Source organism: Mastigoproctus giganteus, chromosome 3 (genome assembly GCF_048544385.1).
Source record: "Mastigoproctus giganteus isolate SK-2022 chromosome 3, ASM4854438v1, whole genome shotgun sequence".
Taxonomy (NCBI): Eukaryota; Metazoa; Arthropoda; class Arachnida; order Uropygi; family Thelyphonidae; genus Mastigoproctus; species Mastigoproctus giganteus.
The window spans coordinates 228393505-228416810 of record NC_143577.1 but is presented as its reverse complement, the minus strand read 5'-3'; the positions used below and the strand labels follow the sequence as shown (position 1 = coordinate 228416810).

Here is a 23306-nt window from a genome sequence, read left to right as displayed (position 1 = left end):
CGGGACCTATCTACAACCACGACATCGCGATATGAGTCAATGTTGTGGTGGGTTACCAGAAGTGTTCGGCAATGGCCAAGTGTTCTGTGTCCACTAAGTGGATGGCTCTTTCATGTTTCGAAAGATGTTTTCTGAGCCATCTCCCAGTTTCCCCAATGCAGCAGCTAGTGCAGTCACAGCAAGAGATGCGGTAGACTAGACCACTTTGCAATAAGGTGGGAACCGGTGTTTTCACTTTAGAGATGAGGGTTCGTAACTTTCTGCCTGCAAGTTGAACGCATTTTATCCCATGTGATTTTAGGACCCTGGAAACCTGTTGTGATAGGTTTGGGTAGTATGGGATAAAGGTGCTTGCGGTTGAGTCATTACCTTGGATGTTCCTGTTGGTCGCTACGTGGTCATGTGTCCGTAGGTCACACCTGTGAAGGGTACTGGTGGGATAGCCACATCTAGGAAGATCCACCTTGACTTTAGCAATCTCAGTGCGCCTCTCATCTACAGAACTAAAGTGGGTCCAGGCACAGGTTAACAAGGTTCATGCAATGGCAAGAACATGTGCTGACCGGAAGTTGGTAAATTGGCCAGCGCACATTGGTTTACAATAGACATTTGTCTATTGTAAACCAATTAAACCTATTGTGTAGCGACACCAAAAGGTAATGGGATCTGGTACATTCGTAAATGCACGACCCTCTAATTCTTCTGTCACGATATTTGCCATGACTGAACTAACTGGGGAACCATGCACCTGTTGGTAAATGGAGTTGTTGAACATAATTGCACCACCTGTTAAGCACGGTCTGAGTGCGGGGGAGATATCGTCTGGTGTTAATTCGGTTCTGTTGCCAAGGATTATCCAAGAGTTCCTTTGCACATGTCATGGCAAGTTCCACTGGGATGGAGGTGAAAAGTGACACTACATGAAGTGATGCCATGATTTGATTTTCTGAGATGAAAGGGTTCGGATCCGTTCTATAAATTCACTACCGTTGGAGATGGTGTTGGTGTTTTGCCTACTAGGGGAGAAAGGAGCCCCAAGACGAACTTTGCTAATTCACAACTCAGCAAGCGACAACAGGAGACAATGGGTCTTAATGGTATACCTTCGGTAGTCCGTAGAATTGTGGAATCTGGCAGCCAGAAGTACAGAGGCGATTACGTGTGGATTCTGTTATTTTCTTCTGTTTAAACCAGCTGTTGATGAGGATGTTTACTTTCAACTCCCATCATTCCAAGGCTTTGATGGGAGGAACAGTTAAAGGTTGGTAAACAGAAGTGTCCTGCAGGAACAGCAGGGCTTTTGTCTTGTAATCTGTGCAAGATTATGCACGGAGTCATCCACTTAGCGGACATAGAACACTTGGCCATTGCCGAACACTTCTGGTCAGCCCAACACAACATTGACCCACACCGCAATGTTGTGATTGTAGATAGGTCTCACCACTACCAGTAACGTGCCTGGTTGAAGTCATTGAACATCACATGCTCTAATACCTCAGTCAACATGAGCAGTGGATGTCGTGTCCACCCTATCATTGAAGCAACCATTTTGATGAATGACAAACGTTGGCAACGTTTACATGCGTCACAGCCACAGGCTTCAACATCCAACAATTAACCATCACATCACATAGTTCATATACATGACTGGCAGTACACGCCCTCATGTTCCACACTCTTAACTGTCAGTTTGACTGATGCTAACAAACTAACGAAAGCTTTTGTATGTATCTAATATTAATATATGTGTGTTTTCCAATTAATATAAATTTGTCATTATTTATTCTGTCTCCATTTCGCTCTGTGTCTGCAATAATCCACAATAGTAATAGCTATGTGCAAGTTGGCCTGTGAACGAACACACACACACACACACACACACACACACACACACACACACACACACACACACACACACACACACACACAGTCATACAAAAAACACTGTGACTCAGTATGGCTTAAGCTGTTATTACACCTAAAACCCAACAACAGCTCATTTGAAGAGGTCTCTGTTCTGTTCCCATCAGAGAATTTTAAATGCCTTTTAATCAGGCCTGTAGTTAGCTGATCATAAGAAGAGGGATAGTCTTCTCCTCCCATGAGTTATTCTGCTGGATTTTTCAGCTTACACAATAAACATACTGACCATGAACATCCAATTTTGCAGATGTAATACATAATAAACCATGTGATCTGGCACACTATGACTGAAGTACTGAATGTATCAAAAAAAAATTCCCAAAACATCAGGAAGATATATTGGATGTTAAATAGAAAATGTAATGTAGAGGTGAATGAAGAAGATAGAGGCGAACACATATATTAACACTAATCTTCCTTTATTCAGGAGTAAGTATAAGGAGTCAAGGGACCCAATGTGAATAAATGTATCATTCCTAACTGTTCTTTCAAAATAACTTTTTGTGCTCCCATAACACTCATTGGGTAGAACAGTTGGTATAATCACCATCCTCCCCACACCAGGTGGAAAAGACCTCATTCAAATCTTGTCAATGATGTGAGGAATTTTTGTGGATCTTTTTCACAACTTGACTGAGTTAGTCAGTCTCAGGCAAAGGTTGCATGGTTTTTCCTCCTGAAAAATCAGGTTTTTCATCCAGCAAACAGTCAAATTGATTAGAGAACACGTGCAATTTATAGACATGATATGTGTATAAAAAACCCTCTAACAACAACAGTGCTCCCATAACTAATACCCAAGGCCTCTATATGTTTTTTATATTAAAAATGAAAAAGCAAAATGACAAACAAATTACAATGATTGTAGTTTGTGTGTCTTCATGGATAGTTACAGATGCTGTACCAGTAATATCAGTTATTGATGGCCTAGGATAGGGTCATGTTCTGTGCTTATTCTTCCATATTTATACTGCTTATATCATCAGATTACATTGGATGTGGGTAAAGCAGACTTCCTATAGGCTTGTTGTAAAAGATATAATGCTTTCTTTGGTATTTTGTTCAGTAGGACACAGAATTTCATATTGGTTTGCTATATTTTCCTTGTGGGTATGTTATCTATGTTTTAGTTTGATGCTGCTTTTCAGAAATTATGTAGGACCAGCATATAGTTTTCATTAATAATTACTCTACAATTTGTGCAGTAAAATTGCCCTCAGTCTTTTTTAATCACCCTTCATATTTATATTCAGTTAAATTTACTGAAGGATTCATATTTATATTCAGTTAAATTTACTGAAGGATTCATATTTATATTCAGTTAAATTTACTGAAGGATAATCATTTTAAATGAGAACTTATGAAAATGCAAATAAAAACACAAAAGAGTGCTAGAGATATGAAATCTACAAGTGATATTCTTTATTCTGTGCAGGTGTAATTTCACTATCTGTCAACAGCATAAAGCTATGAATTTGCATGCTCAGTGTAAGCAGTAAATGAGATTAGCATTCAGCATAGAAGACTGCACTGCACATTCATGGGAAGGAACATTACTGAAAAACAGTCATTTAAAACTATTCAATATGATTTTTTGTATGCAATTTCAAAGTCATAAGGCACCATTAAATCTATAATATGGAAGCACCATCAAAATCTGAGATATGGAAGCAAAGAGATTGGGAATACAAATGTCATAAGATGTTTAGCATGACTGTTGTGACTGAGGAACATTTACACCTGTGATCCCTAACCTTTTCATTCCTACAGGCATATTTCAAAGTTCACCAGAGAGTAGTGGGCAACAACCACTCAATTTGAGGCAAAAAGTAGCACAATTAGTGCAGAGAACTCAATGTATAATAAAGCACAAAGTGTGAGAGAAAACAGCAACACCATGGTAGTACAGCCCATATTTCATGCACAGTCACTCTGTGTTCTCACAAGCTTACTAATAACTAATGGTAAGCAGTATTCCCTCGCTACCTGAGTAGTGCACATTACTTGATACTAGCATCCCACCAGGAAGTAAACTACTGATTACAAACTCTAATGTTCCTTAGCACACAAATAGCAATGATGAACCTTGTGAGTTTTTAATTTTACATGTTCCATACTCATATTATGGCCCCCATTATTCATTATGACTTCTTTCTGTGAGCATTCAAAAACCCTTGGGTGCAGTGGTGCCTGTGAGCACTGTTTTGAGGACAACTGATTTACAGAGTTTGGGGTAAGACCGGCAAGTTTATGTCATTATGGAGGCTTGCACAACAAAAGGAAATGTCATATGTCACTTGTCATGCAGTGGTGAGGAAATTAAATGTTTCTGTACGAAGTGAATACACTGATCCCACAGGAACTAGTTATTGTCAGTGACTCTATTGTCAGAGTGATGGGGAATATATTGTGCAAAAAGGATAGGCGGAACAGGACCAGGGTATGTCTGCCAAAGGGAAAAATTTGATAGCATTGTAGAGCAGATATCTTTCAAGGGCACAAAAGGTAATATTGTTGTACACGTTGGCACCTAATGACCTTAAGAGTAAGAGATCTGTAGATTTACTTAACAAGTTCAGGTCAATGTCGAAAAAAAGTTGCAAGTTATGGTTAAATTTTAAAGTGTCTGAAATTTTGCCCAGGGACAATAGGAAAGAGTATATGATGAGAGCCTTGTCAATCAATTTGGCCCTGGAGAGATTGTGCAAGGCTCATGGGATAGAATTTTTTTCATCATGGTCTGTGCTTGCCAACAGGAGAGACTGCTTCTACAGGGATGGGATACACTTAAATAGAAAGGGTGCAAGAATATTTGCTGATGCTATCGAGGCAGTGTTAGGTGGGATGGAAAACTGCTAGCTTGGGGGGGGATTCACAGACTAAAAGATTAACAGTAGTTGCAGGCAGAGGAAAAAGTGATTCTAGCATTGCTTCTATTGTAATGAACAGCAGCCTAGAGAGCAAGCTGCTGGGAGTCATCATGGAACAAGTAAATGCATGAGCCATGTTAACATCACTAAGAGTAAGAACAGGTGCATGTACACCAATGTTAGAAGTGTGGTAAATAAATTTGATGAATTTGAAGTGCTGATCAAGACATCAAAGGCAGATATTGTTGGGATATTAGAGACATGGTGTCACACAGATATAAGCAGTGCAGAATTGGAATTTGTGGAGTACAATGTGTACAGAAAGGATAGACAGGGTAGGAAGGGAGGAGAAGTTATGCTCTTAGTTAAGAAACACATAAAATCTAGGGAAGTGCATTCAGTTAACTTGGGTAGACAGTGCAATTTTGAGTCAGTTTGGTGTGACATAAACACTGGGAAAGGTAAAACGAGAGGAGTGTGTTATAGGTCTAATAACTGATGAGTACAACGAACAATTGTGCAGAGAAATGGAGGGGGCCAGTAAATCAGAATGTCTTGTAATGGGGAATTTTACTTTTCCAGATATTGACTGGAACTTGTGGGTTGGTCACTTGCATGCTATCAAGACTTTTGTGGATTTATTGGAGGATTGTTTTCTACAGAAACATGTTTGAAGGGCAATCAGAGAGAGTAATACTCTTGATCTGATTATCAGCAGTGATTATTCATGCATTAAGAATCTGCAGATAAAGGATCCACTATGTAGCAGTGATCACAGTGTACCAATGCGGGATTTACTTAAAGATGTAACTTCCATCAAGGGTAAAGGGAAGGGTTTTTGTTTTTGTAAAGGTGGCTACAGTAGTCTCAGACAGTTTTTAAATTCTGTATAGTGGGATCAACTGATGATGATAAAAACAGTGAATTCTAAATGGGAAGCCTTGAAGGAATTAATCTTGGAGGCTACTAGGCTTTTCATACCAACTAAGAAATACTGTTCAAGGTGTTTCTTAATGGCCTAAATTCAGGCCATTGTCAGAAATTAAATGTCAGAGATGTCAGAAATTAATGAGGCTCGTGGCAGAGAAAAAAAATGCATGGGATGGATATAAATTATCAGGTGACACAGAAGCCTATGGCAGATATAAGCTAGTCTGTAATCAAATCATAAAGGAGGTTAGGCAAGTGAAGGCTGATTATGAGAAATCCAAGGATTTCTCATAATCAGCAAAGGATGCAAAGAAAAACAACAAAGACTTCTTTACTTATTTAAACTCTAGAAGGAAGCGGATGAATCAGATTGGTCAACTTGGTGTTGCTGTTCGACGTTGATGATCCTGCTCAGATAGCTGACAAACTGAATGAGTATTTTGCATCTACATTCACACATGAGGAATTCTGTAAGGAAGGAGAAGGAAGGACAGAAGTTTAACAGGGAGCTAAATGATTTTATAATAACGGAGAGCAAAGTGGAAAAGGTTGAAGTTAAACATAAAAAAGGCACCTGGGGTATTAGTAGTGGCATGTAATGTAAGAAAGCAAATGGGTGGATGGAATCTATCCAGTTATATTGAAGGAGGCAGCATGGAAAGTAAGCAAACCCTTAGCTATAATTAGAGAGCATCCCTAGATTGAGGGGAGGTCCCCATGGACTGGAGATGTGCAGAAATATCCCCAATTCACAAAGGGGGCTCAAAGGGTGACACAAATAATTATAGACCTATTAGTTGAACTTCTGTTCCAGGGAAAATAATTGGAGTCTAAGAAATGATGCAGGATCATCTAGACACGACAGCAGTAATAGTTCAGACACAGCATAGGTTTGTTAAGGGGAAGTATTGTCTGATCAATTTGATTGGATACTATAATGTGGTCACAAAGGAACTGGATGCAAAAAATAATTTTGAAATCGTATACTTGGATTTGAGAAAAAGCTTTTGATAATGTTGCACATGGAGGACTGCTGCACAAATTGGAGCGGTATGACATTAAGGGGAACTTGATGCAATGGATAAAGGGATGATTGATTGGGAGACAGCAGAGAGTGGTAATAAATGGATACTGCTCTATGTGGACTAATGTTATTAGTGGAGTCTCCCAGGATTCGGTGCTAGGCCCATTGTTGTTTTGTGTATTTATCAATGATATCGATGAAGGTATATCAGGTGTAATGTCCAAGTTTGCAGATGATACAAAAATTGGCAGGGTTGTTAATGACAGTAAAGACAGTATGCTACTGCAACAGGATCTAGAAAAGTTAGGCAGATGGGCTAAGAAGTGGGAACTGAAGTTTAACATTGACAAATGCGAAGTACTGCATATGAGTAACAGTAACCCAAGTGAAATGTACCAGCTGTGTGCTACTACACTCAGGGAGGTGGAGAATGAAAAAGATCTGGGGGTAATGGTGTAGTATGTAGTTCTCTGAGCAGTGCAGACGGGCTGCCAGAGCAGGTCATGGAGTTTTGTCAATGATGTATAGTAATTTTGCTAGCAGAGAGAAGGAGGTGATTATTCCTTTGTATAAGGCAATGGTCTGGCCACACCTTGAGTACTGCATACAGGTTTGGAGGCTTCATTTAGGAAGGATGTAGGGCTGCTAGAATGAGTACAGAGAAGGGCAACAAGATTGGTGAGATGAACAAGGGGGGTGCGCTTACAAAAAAGGCTGAAGTCTGCAAGTTGCAGCATCTGGAGACTAGGCACATGTGAGGTGATCTGATTGAGATGTATAAGACTTTGAATGGTGTGAACAGACTGCTGATGGGATGCTTCCACTTGCCCAGATTAAGAACCTGACGGGACATAGATTCTAATTGAGGAAAGACAGTTGTAGAATAGATGCGTGGAAGTTTGCTTTTAGCCAGCGTTAGTTGATTGCTGGAACAGACTTCCATCTGTTGTTGTGGAAGTTGATAGCTTAAACAAATTTAAGGCTGAAGTAGACAAACATTTGGAGTGACTGGATCTGTGAAATGGTAAGAGATTTTTTTTTTTTTTTTTGGCTGATGCTGTATGAGCTTGTTTTCTTGCATCGTATGTCTCAACTAATGTTAATGCTAATGTTATGCAGCAAATTTTGCCACCAAACTATGGAAAACAGACTGTGGTCGTTTACTTTTATGTGGTTGTATTTTACTCGATTGTTATTTTTATATGGGTTCATTATGGTTACCATCTTTCTGCTATACCAAGATGGTATAGCAGAAAGATGATATTACTGTAGATGGTTATTTTTTCGAAAGTATAGCAGAAGTGTGAAGAAGCTTCACACTTTTGCTGTACTACGATATATCTATATATATTGCTAATCTGGAAACAGTGTTGCAAATAGCTTTCCCCATGTATGTCAACAATTATAAGCTTGGGGATTATATTAAATAAATTTAATCAATAGAGCTAGCTTTGGAGATACACATTTTTTTTCCTACAACAACTGCATTGCCTTTTTTTTCTTAACATCTCTTGTAATATGCAGTTTTATATTTAGGTGTGGTATGTGAAAAATAAGTGGGTTTTTTTTTTTTTTTTTATCCTGTACATAATTATTTTTAGGTGATGAATTACATTTGAATGAATTAAAAATTGTTGTAAATAATCCTTATCTCCAACATGTAATAGTATTGGTTGATATGTTTTGACCTGGTTTTGCAATTTTATATTTGATTTTGAAAATGGAGAGAGAGAGATATGCAGGATGTATTCAGAAAGTAATGATCACTAATAAAAATGATGAAAGTGATCATCCACTTATGATTTCAGAGAAACATCAAATAGTTGTATGTTACTTCATGTCCATACTTCAGTTAAAATTTTGTTTTTGCTATTTTAACCAAAATGTAAAAACTAGGTATACTAAATACTAAAAGTGATGAAATTATTTAATAAAACTCCCAAAAAAAAAAAAACAGCGCCTCCGTAGCCAGGTGGGCAGGAGCAGCAGTGCGTAGCACACACTTCTTGATTAGACCGGGGTTCGAGCCCGTGACCACCAAATACGGAGGATGCGGAAAGTCTAGAAAGGTCAGGGAATGATTACTGTGTATCCCCGGAGCAATATGGCCTTTGTTGCTAATGCTCCTTAAAAAAAAACCAAATAAAATAACAAAAAAAAAAAAAAAAAAATGCATGTAAAGGTTAACACAATAAAGAAACTGACAATAACTAGTGAAAACTATAATAATTATCATTGGTGTACAAATCAATGGGCTGTTGGAGTTCCATTCACTATTTTCCTCTATGTTATCCAATTTCCTGTTAAAAGTGTAACCATAGCTAGAGTAAGTCCTCTCTCTTCTAATGCTTGCTTGAAACCATTATTCTGCTTTTCTGTGTATTTCTAACTTTTTTTCTACTGATAATTATTCTTTATCTTTGTAGAAAAATGGAGGAAGTGCTTGCTTAATATTCTAGAAAACAATTTATTGCTCATTTTGCCAAAATATCGGGGATTCCTGCCATATGGGATATTGTAACTTGCTTTGTTTGTCTAGTACAGTGATTCCCAACCAGTGTGCCTCGGCACATTGGTGTATGGTGACCCTTTTTAAGTGTGCTGCAAGATCAGGAAAAATTCCATTGAATTCAATGGCAATCACTATTTTGGTGTGCCATTAATATTCGTCTTTTAACTTAAAGTGTGACTTGAGTGACAGAAGATGGGGAACCACTGGTCTAGTATGTGATCACCTTATAACTTTTTCTTATACCAGTGATTATTTTGGAATGAGGTAAATGCTAATTTTTTTTCCTGAATACCACTACTGCTGCTGCTGTAGACCATTATGATCTGTTCTTTTCAGCAAAGCCATGACTTTACTGACACAAGTACACTATAAATTTTATCTGTATTTTCTTTTGTGGACAAAGAATTTGATGATTACGTATTATTTAGTTCTTCTGAGCTCCTCTGTTTTCCATTATTGCTATAACCTTCTGCTGCTCCTTACTCAAAGCACAATAATAGAAGAGTATCATGCTCATTTATATGTATTTGTAGTATTCTGTTTTTCGATCACAATAAAAATTTGTGAACACTACTTTCTGAAAAGACCTTATATATATATATACATACATATACACAATGTATATATATATATATATATACACACACACAATGTATTTTTAGACGAAAAGACGTGTGTGTGTATGTGTGCATGCATGCGCACGCACGTATAAGGTGCTACCTAAAAGTTCCAGAAATGTATTTATAAAATGAATTGGACTCACCCTGGATCTTATTCGGCATCGTCACTTACAAAGTAGTCCCCTTGAGAGCATAAACACCAATCCCAGGGCTTCTCCCATGATTTGTATGTGTCCTGAACATCCTTTATAGTGTTCAGCACCACCTGCAATTTGGTTTGGATATCCTCTACGCTATTAAATATTCAACCCTTTAGCTTGATTTTCATTCTTGTGAAGAGGAAGAAGTCACAAGGGGGCTAAGTCTGGAAAATATTGGGGGTGGAGGAAATTGTCATGTTGTTGGATGCCAAAAACTGCGCCACAGTGAGAGATGTGTGGGCCAACATTGTGATGAAGGACCCAGTTCTTTGTGTGCCACTTCTCTGGACATTTCCTCCTGATGGCTTCCAGGAGGAAACTTCTCTGGACGTTTCCTCCTGGCTAGATCATGAACACAAAGTGTTGACGATCTGGCCAGGAGGGACGAATTTCTTATGGATAATCCCGTCAATGTCCAAAAAAAACAGATCAGCACGGACTTCACATTGCTTCTCACTTGTCGGGCTTTCTTTGGTCAAAGATGGACTCTTTCCGCTGGGGTAACTGTTGCTTGGTTTCTGGGTCATACCCATATACCATACAACTCTCATCACCAGCAACGACTGTAGAAAGGAAGTTTCGATCACTCTTGAAGATCATTGCTAACTTCCATGCGATGCTCCTTTTAGTCTTCATTCAGTAACTGTTGCATGAACTTGGCCGCAACCCTTCTCACGTTCAACTCATCTGATAAAATCCGCTGACATGTGCCGTACGATAGTCCTACAATGCCACAAATGTCGTGGATGGTCCACCTGTGGTCTTCATGGATTGCCATCCAAATTTTTGCAACATTTTCCGGAGTGGTGCTCAATGATGGATGCCCAGAGCGATCGTCAACTGACATTGGACCATTTTTAAAACGGTTAAACCGGTAATAGGTCTGTGTCTGGCCTAAAGCATTGTCACCAAAAGCTTGTTTCAACTTCTTATGGGTTTCTGCTGCTGTATCGTTAAGAAAGAAACAAAACTTGGTGCAAGCTCGTTGGTCTCTCACATCAGCCATCGCAAACTACGCGAAACACACTGCCAAAGAACTGAGCATAAACATTCAATAACTCTATCCAGCCTGATGCCATGTGGCACACTGATTCACAAAGGATGCATGCAGTGTTACCTAGTGCCAGAAGTCCATACTAGACCATTCCTGTGCAACATTCAAATTTCAGGAACATTTGGGTAGCACCTCTAATAGAAGTGCGCGCACACACACGCACGCACACACACGCACACACACACGCACACACACACACACACACAATGTATTTTTGGATGATAAGATACATCACAGTTTTAAAAGGAACAATTGAGAAACCTCATGTCTTAATTACAAATACTTCAAATGTGCAAGTTTTCTGGGACTTACAGAACAAGATTAGAAATGAAGAGCACAGTAATAATGTGACATAGTTTTATAGCACATTGAGGCAATAAATATTTTGCCTGTTTTATCACCTCTACATCATCCGTACAGAATAAGAAAACCACTTATATTTTGAAGCCATACCTTTTTCACCATGATTTACCTACATACAGCACCACAAAAGACTGCTGTACAAAGCTGAGAAACCCAGGCGGCTAAACGATAGTGCTACCCTACTAACATGCAAAAATTCATACCGCCATCATCCATCTTACTGATTATCTGTAGTGCATGTAGCAATAAGGTATACAGAATCACTGCCAAACTCACCTGTGAAAAGAGTTAAAAATTTAAAGTTTTTTCCTTCCAGTGCCATCCATTATTATTAGAAAATTAGAATGCTTTGCAGTGCCAGTTCAGACCAGATGAGAACACATGCTGAAAAATATTTGTACATTCAATATTAGAAGGAACTTCAAACTTAAGGTTCTATAAAAATTATTTTAAAGGAAAAAAACTTTCTTATAGTCCAAAATATACATTATGCCTTCCTTATAGTAAAAGTAGTCAGATATTCAGTTTTTAAGTTATTTTGCTAATAACAGTAGTCATTTTTATGAATAATTGATTCTTTTAGTTCCTGGCCGCAATCATGAAGTCCAGGCTTACTTTTTAGAAGATGTCTTGAAAAGGTTGGTATTGAACTTTGTCATAAATTCAATTTTTTGATTTCTTGAAACTATGAAGGGTATTTGAAAAATAATGAGACTTACAACACTGCTCTTATAGGACATGAGTCATATTGTGACGATGGTTGTTGTATTTCATTGTGTGCTTTTAAAAGCTGTTTCATGAAACATGTTTCTCCATAGTAGTGGCGAATGAAATTTTGAAGTTTTAAGAAAAAATATGTGCAATAGAATTTTGTGTGAAGTTCTGATGAAGTGGCCAGAAGGTTAAAGTAACATTGACAAATGAAAAGTACTGCATATGGGCAGAAGTAACCCCAGAGAAATGTACCAACTGTGTGGTACTACACTTAGGGTGGTAGAAGATTAAAAAGATCTGGGATTAATTGTGCAGCCAGATATGAAGTTTTCTGAGAAATGCAGACCGGCTACTAGAGCAGGTCATGAGGTATTGTCAATGATATACAGGGATTTTGCTAATAGGGAAAAGGAGGTCATTATCCCTTTGTATAAGGCATTGATCAGGCCACATCTTGAGTACTTTGTACAGTTCTGGAGGCCTCATTTTAGGAAGGATGTAGAATTGCTTGAGCATGTACAGAGAAGGGCAACAAGATTAGTGAGGAGAATGAAGCGGTCCTCTTACCAAGAAAGGCTTAAGGCCTGCAAATTGCAGCGGCTGGAAACTAGGCACCTGTGAAGTGATCTGATTGAGGTGTATAAGGCCTTGAATGGATTGAACATGCTGAATTCTAATGGGATTCTTCCGTTTGCTCAGATTATGAACCTGAGGGGGCATAAATTCAAATTGAGGAAAGACAGTTATAGAATAGATGTGCATAAATTTTCCTTTAGCCAGCGGGTGGTAATTGCTGGAACAAACTTCCATCTGTCGTTGTGAAAGTTGATAGCTTAAATAAATTCAAGGAGGGACTGGATAGAACTTTTAGAGGGAATGGATGTATGAAATTGTTTTGTTTTTTTTTTTTTTTTTGGCTGATGCTACATTAAGCTCATGCACTTGCTTTCTTGCATCACATGCCTCTGTTACTACTACTACATTCTGTAGGCTATCATAAGCTGTAAATACCAGTGCTCTGACTGTGTTATATTTTATTTACCAAAGCCATCTGTTTCAAACAAAACATTGCACTAAAGTCATTGAGTTGTTCCATTACCAAAATTTTCCTGTAATTCTTCTCTACCTTATTTACTTATAAAACTTTGCCTCAATTCTGAGCTGCTTGCTGATTTTCAAATTTTTACCTGAAGATACTTGTGAATTCCTTAGGATGTCCTTTTAAAAAACAATAACTGTTTCCACATCCTCTCCACAAGATTTTCAGAAGTATAAGAACTATACTGAAAAATAAGATAAGTTTCTCCACAAAAAATGTAAAATCATACAATCAACTGCTTAGAATATCACAACTCCAGAAAGTACAATCAGAAGCATGGAAGGCCTAAGTAACATCCATTATATGATAAAGCAGTAGGTGGAGAAGGAATTGCTGCAATCTGTGCTCCTTTCGTATAACAGAATATGCACTATCAAGTCAAGCACCATTATGACTACCCCTCCTCATGTTTTAGCAGTTTGTCATTCCACCCCACCTGGTGGCTCAACAAGTTGCCTGTTATTGCACTACCTCAAATAAGCAATGCTTCCCAAGTAGAGAAGACTAATGTTACTTATTCTTGGCAGATGCCACCATCCAGACTGCATCATTTTGAAACATGTTGGCCTCTCATCGGTGGGTAGGTAGCTACCCCAGTGATACAATGAGTGACAACCTAGTTATGAAGTTTAACTCCACAATATGAGAGCTGCCAGACAGTGTGTGATAGCAAAGTACCAAAAAGGGTTTATGGCCAAAAGCCTCAGACTACAAGAAATTTACTTTGTCTAGTAAACTTCCCATAGTCAGAGGCTTTTGGCCCTAAACCCTTTTTAGTTATGTTATTAATTATATTAATAAATAAACCAGTTATGTTATTTTATTAAATTTAAAAATATAAAAAAGGGACAAACACCTGCCAGTCATTAAAGGCAAAGGTAAGTGGGACTAGCCAGATTGCAGATGGAAGTGAAAGAGCATCAAGTTTAGAACTGAAACCACATATAGTTATAAAATGACTCAGAAAGTTTATAGAAGGTTTAGTTCTTTTTGCAAATTTATTATATAATTTGTTTATTCATAATACATTGATGTAGATGGATAAAAGTTGGAGAGTAAATGTATGAAATACGTCTCCCACTACACACACACCACTCAGAATTCCTTCAGTCAGCTGGCAGAGTAAAGGTAGCAAGAACCTAAGATAGTGACTTGGGTGGTCATCTCCAGCATATACTAATTATAATATTTTTAGACCTTGCACACATGGAATATACCCTGGGTAACTAACAGTTCCACCACCATGAAACATGCAAACAGAGGATTTGTTTGTCACAGAACAACTGAACTTTGCTGAAATTTGATGTAATTGACTCAGGGGTACCCGAATATCAGTCTCATGAGTGTGTTGGACTCCCAAGCCTTAACTATCATCAGTGGAAGAATGTTCATGACAAACCTCAGCGACCATTTTTTTTTTTGTCTTTTTCAAGCTAGCAGTATCGTGATTATTGTTATTATTTAATTAACTTATTTTAATTTTAGGATGTAAAATAGTTTTACTTTTGATAACTTTCTTAGGTTCTTCCCCTCCTCCCAACATTAATAGTTTTCTTTTGTTTGAATAAATACATGATTTCTTGGGTTAAATTCACATTTAATTTTGTTTAAAATGCAGTGCTGATACAAGTGGGGATAGGATAGATAACCCAGTTATTTTTTTAAATTTAATTTTAATTTCAGTTTACTTGACTAACAGTATTATTATTATTATATGGTTTGTTTGATGTCATTTGTTGTTTCCTCAGCACTATTGTTCACTTAGAATTTCATGTCACAGATCCATTCATCTGGTTTATGATAACACCAGTCTCTAGCAGCTGTCTATTTATTTTATTATTTATTATTTTTATTATGTTTTTGTGGATGGTTGTAGTTACTATAGCTGATGCAGTTTAAGAAAAAAAAAATTGTGTATTATTCCTCAGTTGTAATGAAGTTTTTTGAATGAAAGTTGATAATTGTGAAGTTCTTTCAAGAAAAGCATATGTTTGTTAGATATTATTTAAGTGATGCCTTAATTTTTGTAAATGTGTAATATTTCTGCTAATTTATGTATATATAGAAATAAAATGAAAAAATAAATTTACAGTACAGGTTATATAAGTGATGCAATGAAGAAATATAAAAAAGACTTGGATAAATTAAAATCTCAAAGACAACAATTGGCATCTTGGTGCTCATATATTCCTGTCATAAGTCAAAGCTCTTCTGGTTCTTCAGATTCAGCACTTACCATAAAAGACAGCATAGATGCATATGAGAACAGTGGCTTCATTTCACCAGATAATGATGTAGCAACACAACAGGTAACATGAGAAAATGAATTATTTTATTATATAATTTTTTACCCTTTATTTTCTGAATTTACTTTTGATTGACAAATATTTATATACATCATTATTGAACTTTATTGCAATTAAGCTATATGCTGAATAGCAATGAAAGAGGTGTTTTCCAAAATCTCTGTCTGAACATTTAGTATTGAATTCTTGGATCACTCAAAAAAAAAAAAGGCTACTTTATATTCAAACTGTTATTGTCATATTTTAATTTTAATGTTGGTAAAATGTTGAAAGAAAGGAAATATTAATATCATATTAGTGTTTTGAAAAAAATTAATTAACAATTTGCATTCTTCATTATTGTGAGTGTGCCCCCTACCATTAATTGTTTTAAATTCTTTCATCTAAATTGCATGTCTAATCCTTTAAATTCACATAAGCCTTCCAGTTCTGCCAAATTAGGTGGGACTTTGTTTTAACAGATAATTGTTCTTTGGCTTTAATTAAGTATTCTTTGTCGTCATGTAATTTCAAAAATTTTCGCTTATACTGCGTTCATTTTTTTTATTTTTTTATAATTATTATTATTATTAAATGGGGAACAAGTATTCTTACTTAACAGAATAGCCATAATTACCTGTCAACATTTCCACTGTAATTTTTAGCACTCTTAATCTGATGTTTAAAAATAACTAAGTAGGAGTTGAATTAAAAACAAAGAAACATCTTTAAGAAATGCCAAAGCCAAATATATTATTCCAGAAAGACAAGCATATGAAATACATGGAGAAACTGTAAGCTAGCCAGCATGAGAACAGTTCATTCATGCTAGGAGAAATAACAGATATGAAGCATTAACAGATCCTCAGTTGGTACTTCTTTCTCAATTGCATATAAATCTAGCTTAATAAAATATTTTGTAAAGTCTTTTAAAGCAAAGAAAGGAAAGATCTCTAAAATTAAATTATGCATAAGAAAGCAATCTTTTTTCTGAAAATGCATCATAGCAAAAAAAAAAAAAGAGTTAACCCCATTCATCTTGCTGTCTGGAAATCTTATAATCTTTAGTTCACGTGTTTTTTGGTAAATACAAGTTAGTTAATGTATGAAGTTCATTATATTTCAGGATGATTTGGGTATGAGGTTATCCATGTGTTGGACAAGATTTTGCAGCTCCAGAGAATGCTAAGTTTTCAATTATATTTAGCCGTTTTATTGACTTAATTGTTATATTAAATTATTTTCTATAAGTAACTTTATAGTCCTAGTCAAGCTCCTTGGTTTATTTTGAATTTAGATAGCAATTTTGAAAGTTAATACTTAATGTCCATAGATTTTACCATTCATAACTTTCTGCCATTGTTATACGATACGGACTAGCGAAACGTATATCCTGAACTTGATAACATAAGGTTTAACATAAAACTAGATAGCGGAATATGTAGCACTGTATTAGAAATCTGTTAGTATAGTATTATCAATTAATCAGTAAAATTTATTAATCTTATTAAATTTCATTATTAATTAAATTGTACTTAAACAGAATCATAACCCAGGCTAGAGCAGCAAAACTGTGTTCATAGATTATCGATAGTGCTGTGGCTCGGGGGAGAACCGAAGGGGATGATTCTCCAACTCATCACAGTCTAGAAAAATGCGCAAAATGCAAAATGTTTGTGGACCTTTCTAGAACAGGCCATGATCTAGCCAAGGAAAGATGTCTTTGTGTGCTATGTGCAGAGAGTATGAAGAAATTAGGTGCCAACTCTGCGTTCTGATGCAAAATGAGAGTTTTAGGTGTAGGGTAGATGCTCTTGGGGAAATTAATATGAGGGGGCCCATCAAGCTCTCAGCTGCCCTACTCAACCCCAGAGCTCACTCCTATGCATCAGGCAACACAGCGGCAATCTCCAAGGCAGAATGAGCTGGTCCCACAAGAGCTAGTTAATGTCGGTGACTGTATTGTCAGGCCGACAGGGAATATATTATGCAAAAAGGATAGGTGGAACAGGACCAGGGTATGTCTGCCAGGGGCAAAAGTTGATGACATTGTAGAGTAGATATCATCTTTTAAGGATACAAAAGGTGATATTGTTGTACATGTTGGCACTAATGACTTTAAGAGTGAGAGATCTGCAGATTTACTTAACAAGTACAGGTCAATGTTAAAAAAAAAAAGTCACGAGTTAGGGCTAAATTTTAAAGTGTCTGAAATTTTGCCCAGGGACAATAGGAAAGAGTATATGATGAGAGCCTTGTCAATCAATTTGGCCCTTGAGAGATTGTGCAAGGCTCATGGGGTATGATTTTTTTTCAGCGTGGTCTGTTCTTACTAACGGGAGAGATTGCTTCAACAGGGATGGGATACACTTAAATAGAAACAGCGCAAGAATATTTCCTGATGCTATTGAGGCAGCGTTAGGTGGGTTGGAAAATTGCTAGCTTGGGGGGGGGATTCACAGACTAAAAGATTAACAGTAGCCACAAAAGAGGCGAAAGTGATTATTGCACTGCTTCTATTGTAATAAGCAGCAGCCTAGAGAGCAAGTTGCTGGGGATTTCAAGAGCTGCTGGGAGTTATCGTGGAACAAGTAAATACCTGTACTGCATTAGAACAGGTGCATGTATACTTACATGTACACTTATGCTAGAAGTGTAGTAAATAAATTTGATGAATTTGAAACTGATCAAAACATCAAAGGCAGATATTGTTGGGATATCAGAGACATGGTGTCACACAGATATAAGCCAGTGCAGAATTGGAATTTGGAGAGTACAATGTGTACAGAAAGGATAGGAAGGGAGGGGGGTTATGCTGTTAGTAAAGAAACACACAAAATCTAAGGAACTGCATCCAGTTGATATGGGTATACAGCACAATGTTGAGTCAGTTTGGTGTGATATAAACACTGGGATGGCGCCTCCGTAGCCAGGTGGGAAGGAGCAGCAGTGCGTAGCACACGCTTCTTAATTAGACTGGGGTTCGAGCCTGTCACCACCAAATACGGAGGATGTGGAAAGGTCAGGGAATGACCACCGCATATCCCGGAGCAATATGGCCTTAGTTGCTAATGCTCCTAAAAACCAAATAACAACAACAACAACAACATAAACACTGGGGAAGGGCAAATGAGAATAGGAGTGTATTATAGGCCTAATGACTCTGATTGTTGTTGTTGTTGTTGTTATTTGGTTTTTAGGAGCATTAGCAACTAAGGCCATATTGCTCCGGAGATATGCGGTGGTCATTCACTGACCTTTCCGCATTCTCTGTATTTGGTGGTGACGGGCTCGAACCCCGGTCTAATCAAGAAGCTGTTGTTGTTGATATGGGAGTTTGATGGCGCATAAGCTACTTTGGCTATAATGCGCCTAATCAAGAAGCGTGTGTTACGCACTGCTGCTTGTTGTTATTTGGTTTTTAGGAGCATTAGCAACTAAGGCCATATTGCTCCGGGATATGCGGTGGTCATTTCCTGACCTTTCTGCATCCTCGGTATTTGGTGGTGACAGGCTCGAACCCCGGTCTAATCAAGAAGCGTGTGCTACGCACTGCTGCTCTTTCCCACCTGGCTACGGAGGCGCTGACTCTGATGAATACAACGAACAATTGTGCAGAGAAATGGAGGGGGCCAGTAAATTCAGGCCTGACATATCCGAGTGGTCAGGAGCGCTAGTGCAGTAGCACACGCTCTTTGAGTGGACCAGCGTTCGATCCCGTGACTGCTAAATATGATTAACAATTTGTATTGATTGATTTATCATAAACTCTACTGACCTGGTGATTGTGCCAGAGTATAAACAAGAACTATTTTAAATTAGAATGTCTTGTAATGGTGGATTTTAACTTTCCAGATATTGACTGGAACTTGTGGGTTGGTCACTTGCACACTATCAAGGTTTTGTGGATTTATTGGATGATTGTTTTCTACAGCAACATGTTAGAGAGGCAATAAGAGGAATAATACACTTGATCTGATTATCAGCAGTGATTATTCATGCATTAAGAATTTTTTTTACAGACAAAGAAACCACTAGGTGGTAGTGATCGCAGTGTACTGATATCAGATTTTCTTAAAGATGTAACTACTATCAAGGGTAAAGGGAAGGGTTTTTGTTTTTGTAAAGGTGACTACAGTGGTCTCAGACAGTTTTTAAATCCTATACAGTGGGATCAACTGATGATGTTAAAAACAGCAAATTCTAAATAGTAAGTAAGCCTTCAAGGAATTAATTTTGGATGCTACTAGGCTTTTCATACCAACTAAGAAATACTGTTTGACATTTTGACCTAAATGGATGTCAGATGATATAATGAGGCTAGTAGCAGAGAAGAAAAATGCATGGTATGCATATAAATTATCAGATGACATAGAAGCCTATGGCAGATATAAACTAGTCTGTAAGCAAGTTACAAAGGAGGTTAGGGAAGCTAAGGCTGATTATGAGAAATCCTTGGCAAAGGATGCAAAGAAAAACAGACTTTTTTGCTTATGTAAACTCTAGAAATAAGGGGATGAATCAAATTGGTCAACTTGATATTGGTGGTTCGACTGTCGATGATCCTACTCAGAAAGCTGACAAACTGAATGAGTATTTTGTATCTAAATTCACACATAAGGAATTCTGTAAGGAATTGGAGGACAGAAGTTTACTAAACACTAACAGGGAACTAAATGATTTTATAATAATGCAGAGCAAAGTGGAGGAGAAATTGTTGAAGTTAAACATAAAAAAGGCACCTGTGGCAGATGGAATCTATCCAGTTATATTGACGAAGGCATCATGGAAAGTAAGGAAACCCTTAGCCATAACTATGAGAGCATCCTTACATTCAGGGGAGGTCCCCACAGACTGGAGATGTGCAAATGTATCCCCCAATTCACAAAGGAGGGATCCGAGGGTGAAACAGGTAATTACAGGCCAGTTAGTTTAACTTCTGTTTTGGGTAAAATAATGGAATCACCGGTTAAAGATGCATTGCAGGATCACCTAGACAGGAGTCACTGGTTACAGATGCATTGTAGGATCACCTAGACAAAATAGTTCAGACACTGCATGGGTTTGTTAAGGAGAAGTCTTGTCTGACCAATTTGATTGGATACTGTGATGTGGTCACAAAGGAACTGGATGCAAAAATAATTTTGATATCATATACTTGGATTTCAGGAAAGCTTTTAATACTGTTGCACATGGAACACTACTGTTAAAATTAGAGCAGTATGGCATTAAGGGCAAGTTGCTGTAATGGATAAAGGGATGGTTGAGTGGGAGATGGCAGAGAGTGATAATAAATGGATACTGCTCTATGTGGATTAATGTTATTAGTGGAGTCCTCCAGGGTTCAGTGGGCGCCTCCGTAGCCAGGTGGGAAGGAGCAGCAGTGCGTAGCACACGCTTCTTGATTAGACCTGGGTTCGAGCACGTCACCACCAAATATGGAGGATGCGGAAAAGTCAGGGAATGACCACCACCTATTCCCAAAGCAATATGGCCTTAGTTGCTAATGCTCCTAAAAACCAAATAACAAACAAACACACAGCGTTCGGTGGTGGGCCCATTGTTGTTTTGTGTATTTATCTATGATATCGATGAAGGTATATCAGGCTTAATATCCAAGTTTGCTTATGATACAAAGGTTGGCAAGGTTGTTAATTGATAGTAAAGACAGTATCTAGAAAAGTTAGGCAGATGGGCTGGGAAGTGGCAACTGAAGTTTAACATTGACAAATGCAAAGTACTGCATATGGGTTTCAGTAACCCAAGAGAAACATACCAACTGTGTGGTACTACACTCGTGGAGGTGGAGAATGAAAAAGACCTGGGGGTAATTGTGCAGTTCGATATGAAGTTCTCTGAGCAGTGCAGTTGGGCTGCCAGAACAGGTCAAGGAGTTTTGTCAATGATCTATAGGAATTTTGCTAGCAGAGACAAGGAGGTGATTAAATCTTTGTATAAGGCAATGGTCAGGCCGCACCTTGAGTACTTCGTGCAGGTCTGGAGGTCTTATTTTAGGAAGGATGTAGAGTTGCTAGAACGAGCAGAGAAGGATAACAAGATTGGTGAGAGGAACAAAGAGGTGGTCTTACCAAGAGAGGCTTAAATTCTGAACGTGCAACATCTGGAGACTAGACACCTGCAAGGTGATCTGATTGAGGTGTATAAGGCCTTGAATGGTTTGAGCAGGCTCATTGCTGATGGGATGCTTCAGCTTGCTCAGATTAAGAATCTGAGGGGGCAGAGATTAAAATTGAGGAAAGACAGTTTTAGAACAGCTGTACAGAAGTTTGCCTTTAGCCAGTGGGTAGTCGATTGCTGGAACAGACTTCCATCTGTTGTTGTGGAAGTTGATAGCTTAAATAAATTTAAGGGTGAACTATACAAACATTTGGAGTGACCGGATGGGTGAAATTGGGAAGGTTTTTTTTTTGGTTTTTTTTTTTCTCTCTAATGCTGTATAAGCTTGCTTTCTTGCATCATATGCCTCAGCTAATGCTATTGTTAGCAAATAGTTATAATTCATAATTTAAAACAAAAAAAAACCAGGCAAAAAAGCAATGACTTTTATGCGCTAACCAAGAATGTTTCATTTCTGCACTTCTGTCATATTGCCCATTCATTCCTACACCCAGCATGCAGCAAACATAATATCCAGGCTTCAGCTACAGTATTTGGTATATGAATAGCCAGTGCGATGTGTATGGAAAAAAATAAATAATAATTACTGAATTTCTGTTGGTCCAATTTTAATGAAATTTAGGAAGGCTTTACATATCACTCTAAAAGAGAAAAAATATAAAACTTTATGAAAATTCATCCATTGGAAGTTGCAACTGTGGAAGACAGACAATGAATTAATGATTATTGGAATTCTATTAGTTCAATTTTAATAAAATTTAAGATTACTCACTAAATCTTTTTAAAAGGCAAAGTATAAAATTTCATGAAAACTGCCAGATTTCTATTGATCTGATTTTAATGAAATTTGGAATGATTTGACAAAATATGAAATTTCATGAAAATGCATCCACTAGGAGCTGAATTATTACCTGCGGACAGATGGAAGTAAAAGAAGACAATAGGCATGTTATGCATATATACTAATACACACCTAAAAAAAAATAATAATAATAAAACTAAACTGGTGGAAAAAAACTTGCCTAACTCTAATAATTTATATTGATGTTTGGTGACTCTTAAAATAGGCTTTTGCATTTTATCCTCAGTAAATTGGGTGCTATTAGTAAAAAATGGTAAAATGTTCCACCAGGATGTAATTTAATGGAACAGTGCTATCAAAAAAGGTGTGATCTCATTGGGATGGATGAGCTTTAGCAGAAAACTAAAAAGAAAAACTTCCATTTGAATAAAGACAAGAGATTTATACTCATAAGTTGTACAAAATTGAGTTTCGATTTAGTACGACTTGTTCACAAATTTTCTAACTGTGATGCAAGCTAGTTATAATGGACTTTATCTCTAAGAAATGCATTAAGGCTCTTTGTTCTGGACAGCCTTAATTAGAAACCAAAGTTTTGATTATTAGCATATCCAAAACTAAAAAGGAAAGAGCTTAAAGTGTAATGAGAAATAAAAGATTTCATTTTTACAAGAAAAGTCTCAGTGATGGCATAGGAACAAGTGTTAGGATTAGATTTTAAACAGTAGTCTAACCAAGAAAGAGAAGAATAGGAACTGTGTAGCTTACAAGT

At 37.4% G+C, this 23306-nt stretch overlaps 1 protein-coding gene across 2 annotated transcripts in view; it reads left to right on the top strand.

Annotated features, from left to right (window-relative positions):
- Positions 1–23306, top strand: part of LOC150088812 (3'-5' RNA helicase YTHDC2-like) — a 281725-nt gene that overhangs the window by 96092 nt on the left and 162327 nt on the right. For both annotated transcript variants that reach the window (XM_090369668.1, XM_090369667.1), the window contains exons 9-10: positions 12080–12134; positions 15402–15618. In XM_090369668.1, the coding sequence (XP_090225794.1) occupies positions 12080–12134; positions 15402–15618 (272 nt within the window). The remainder of the gene's footprint in view (positions 1–12079; positions 12135–15401; positions 15619–23306) is intronic.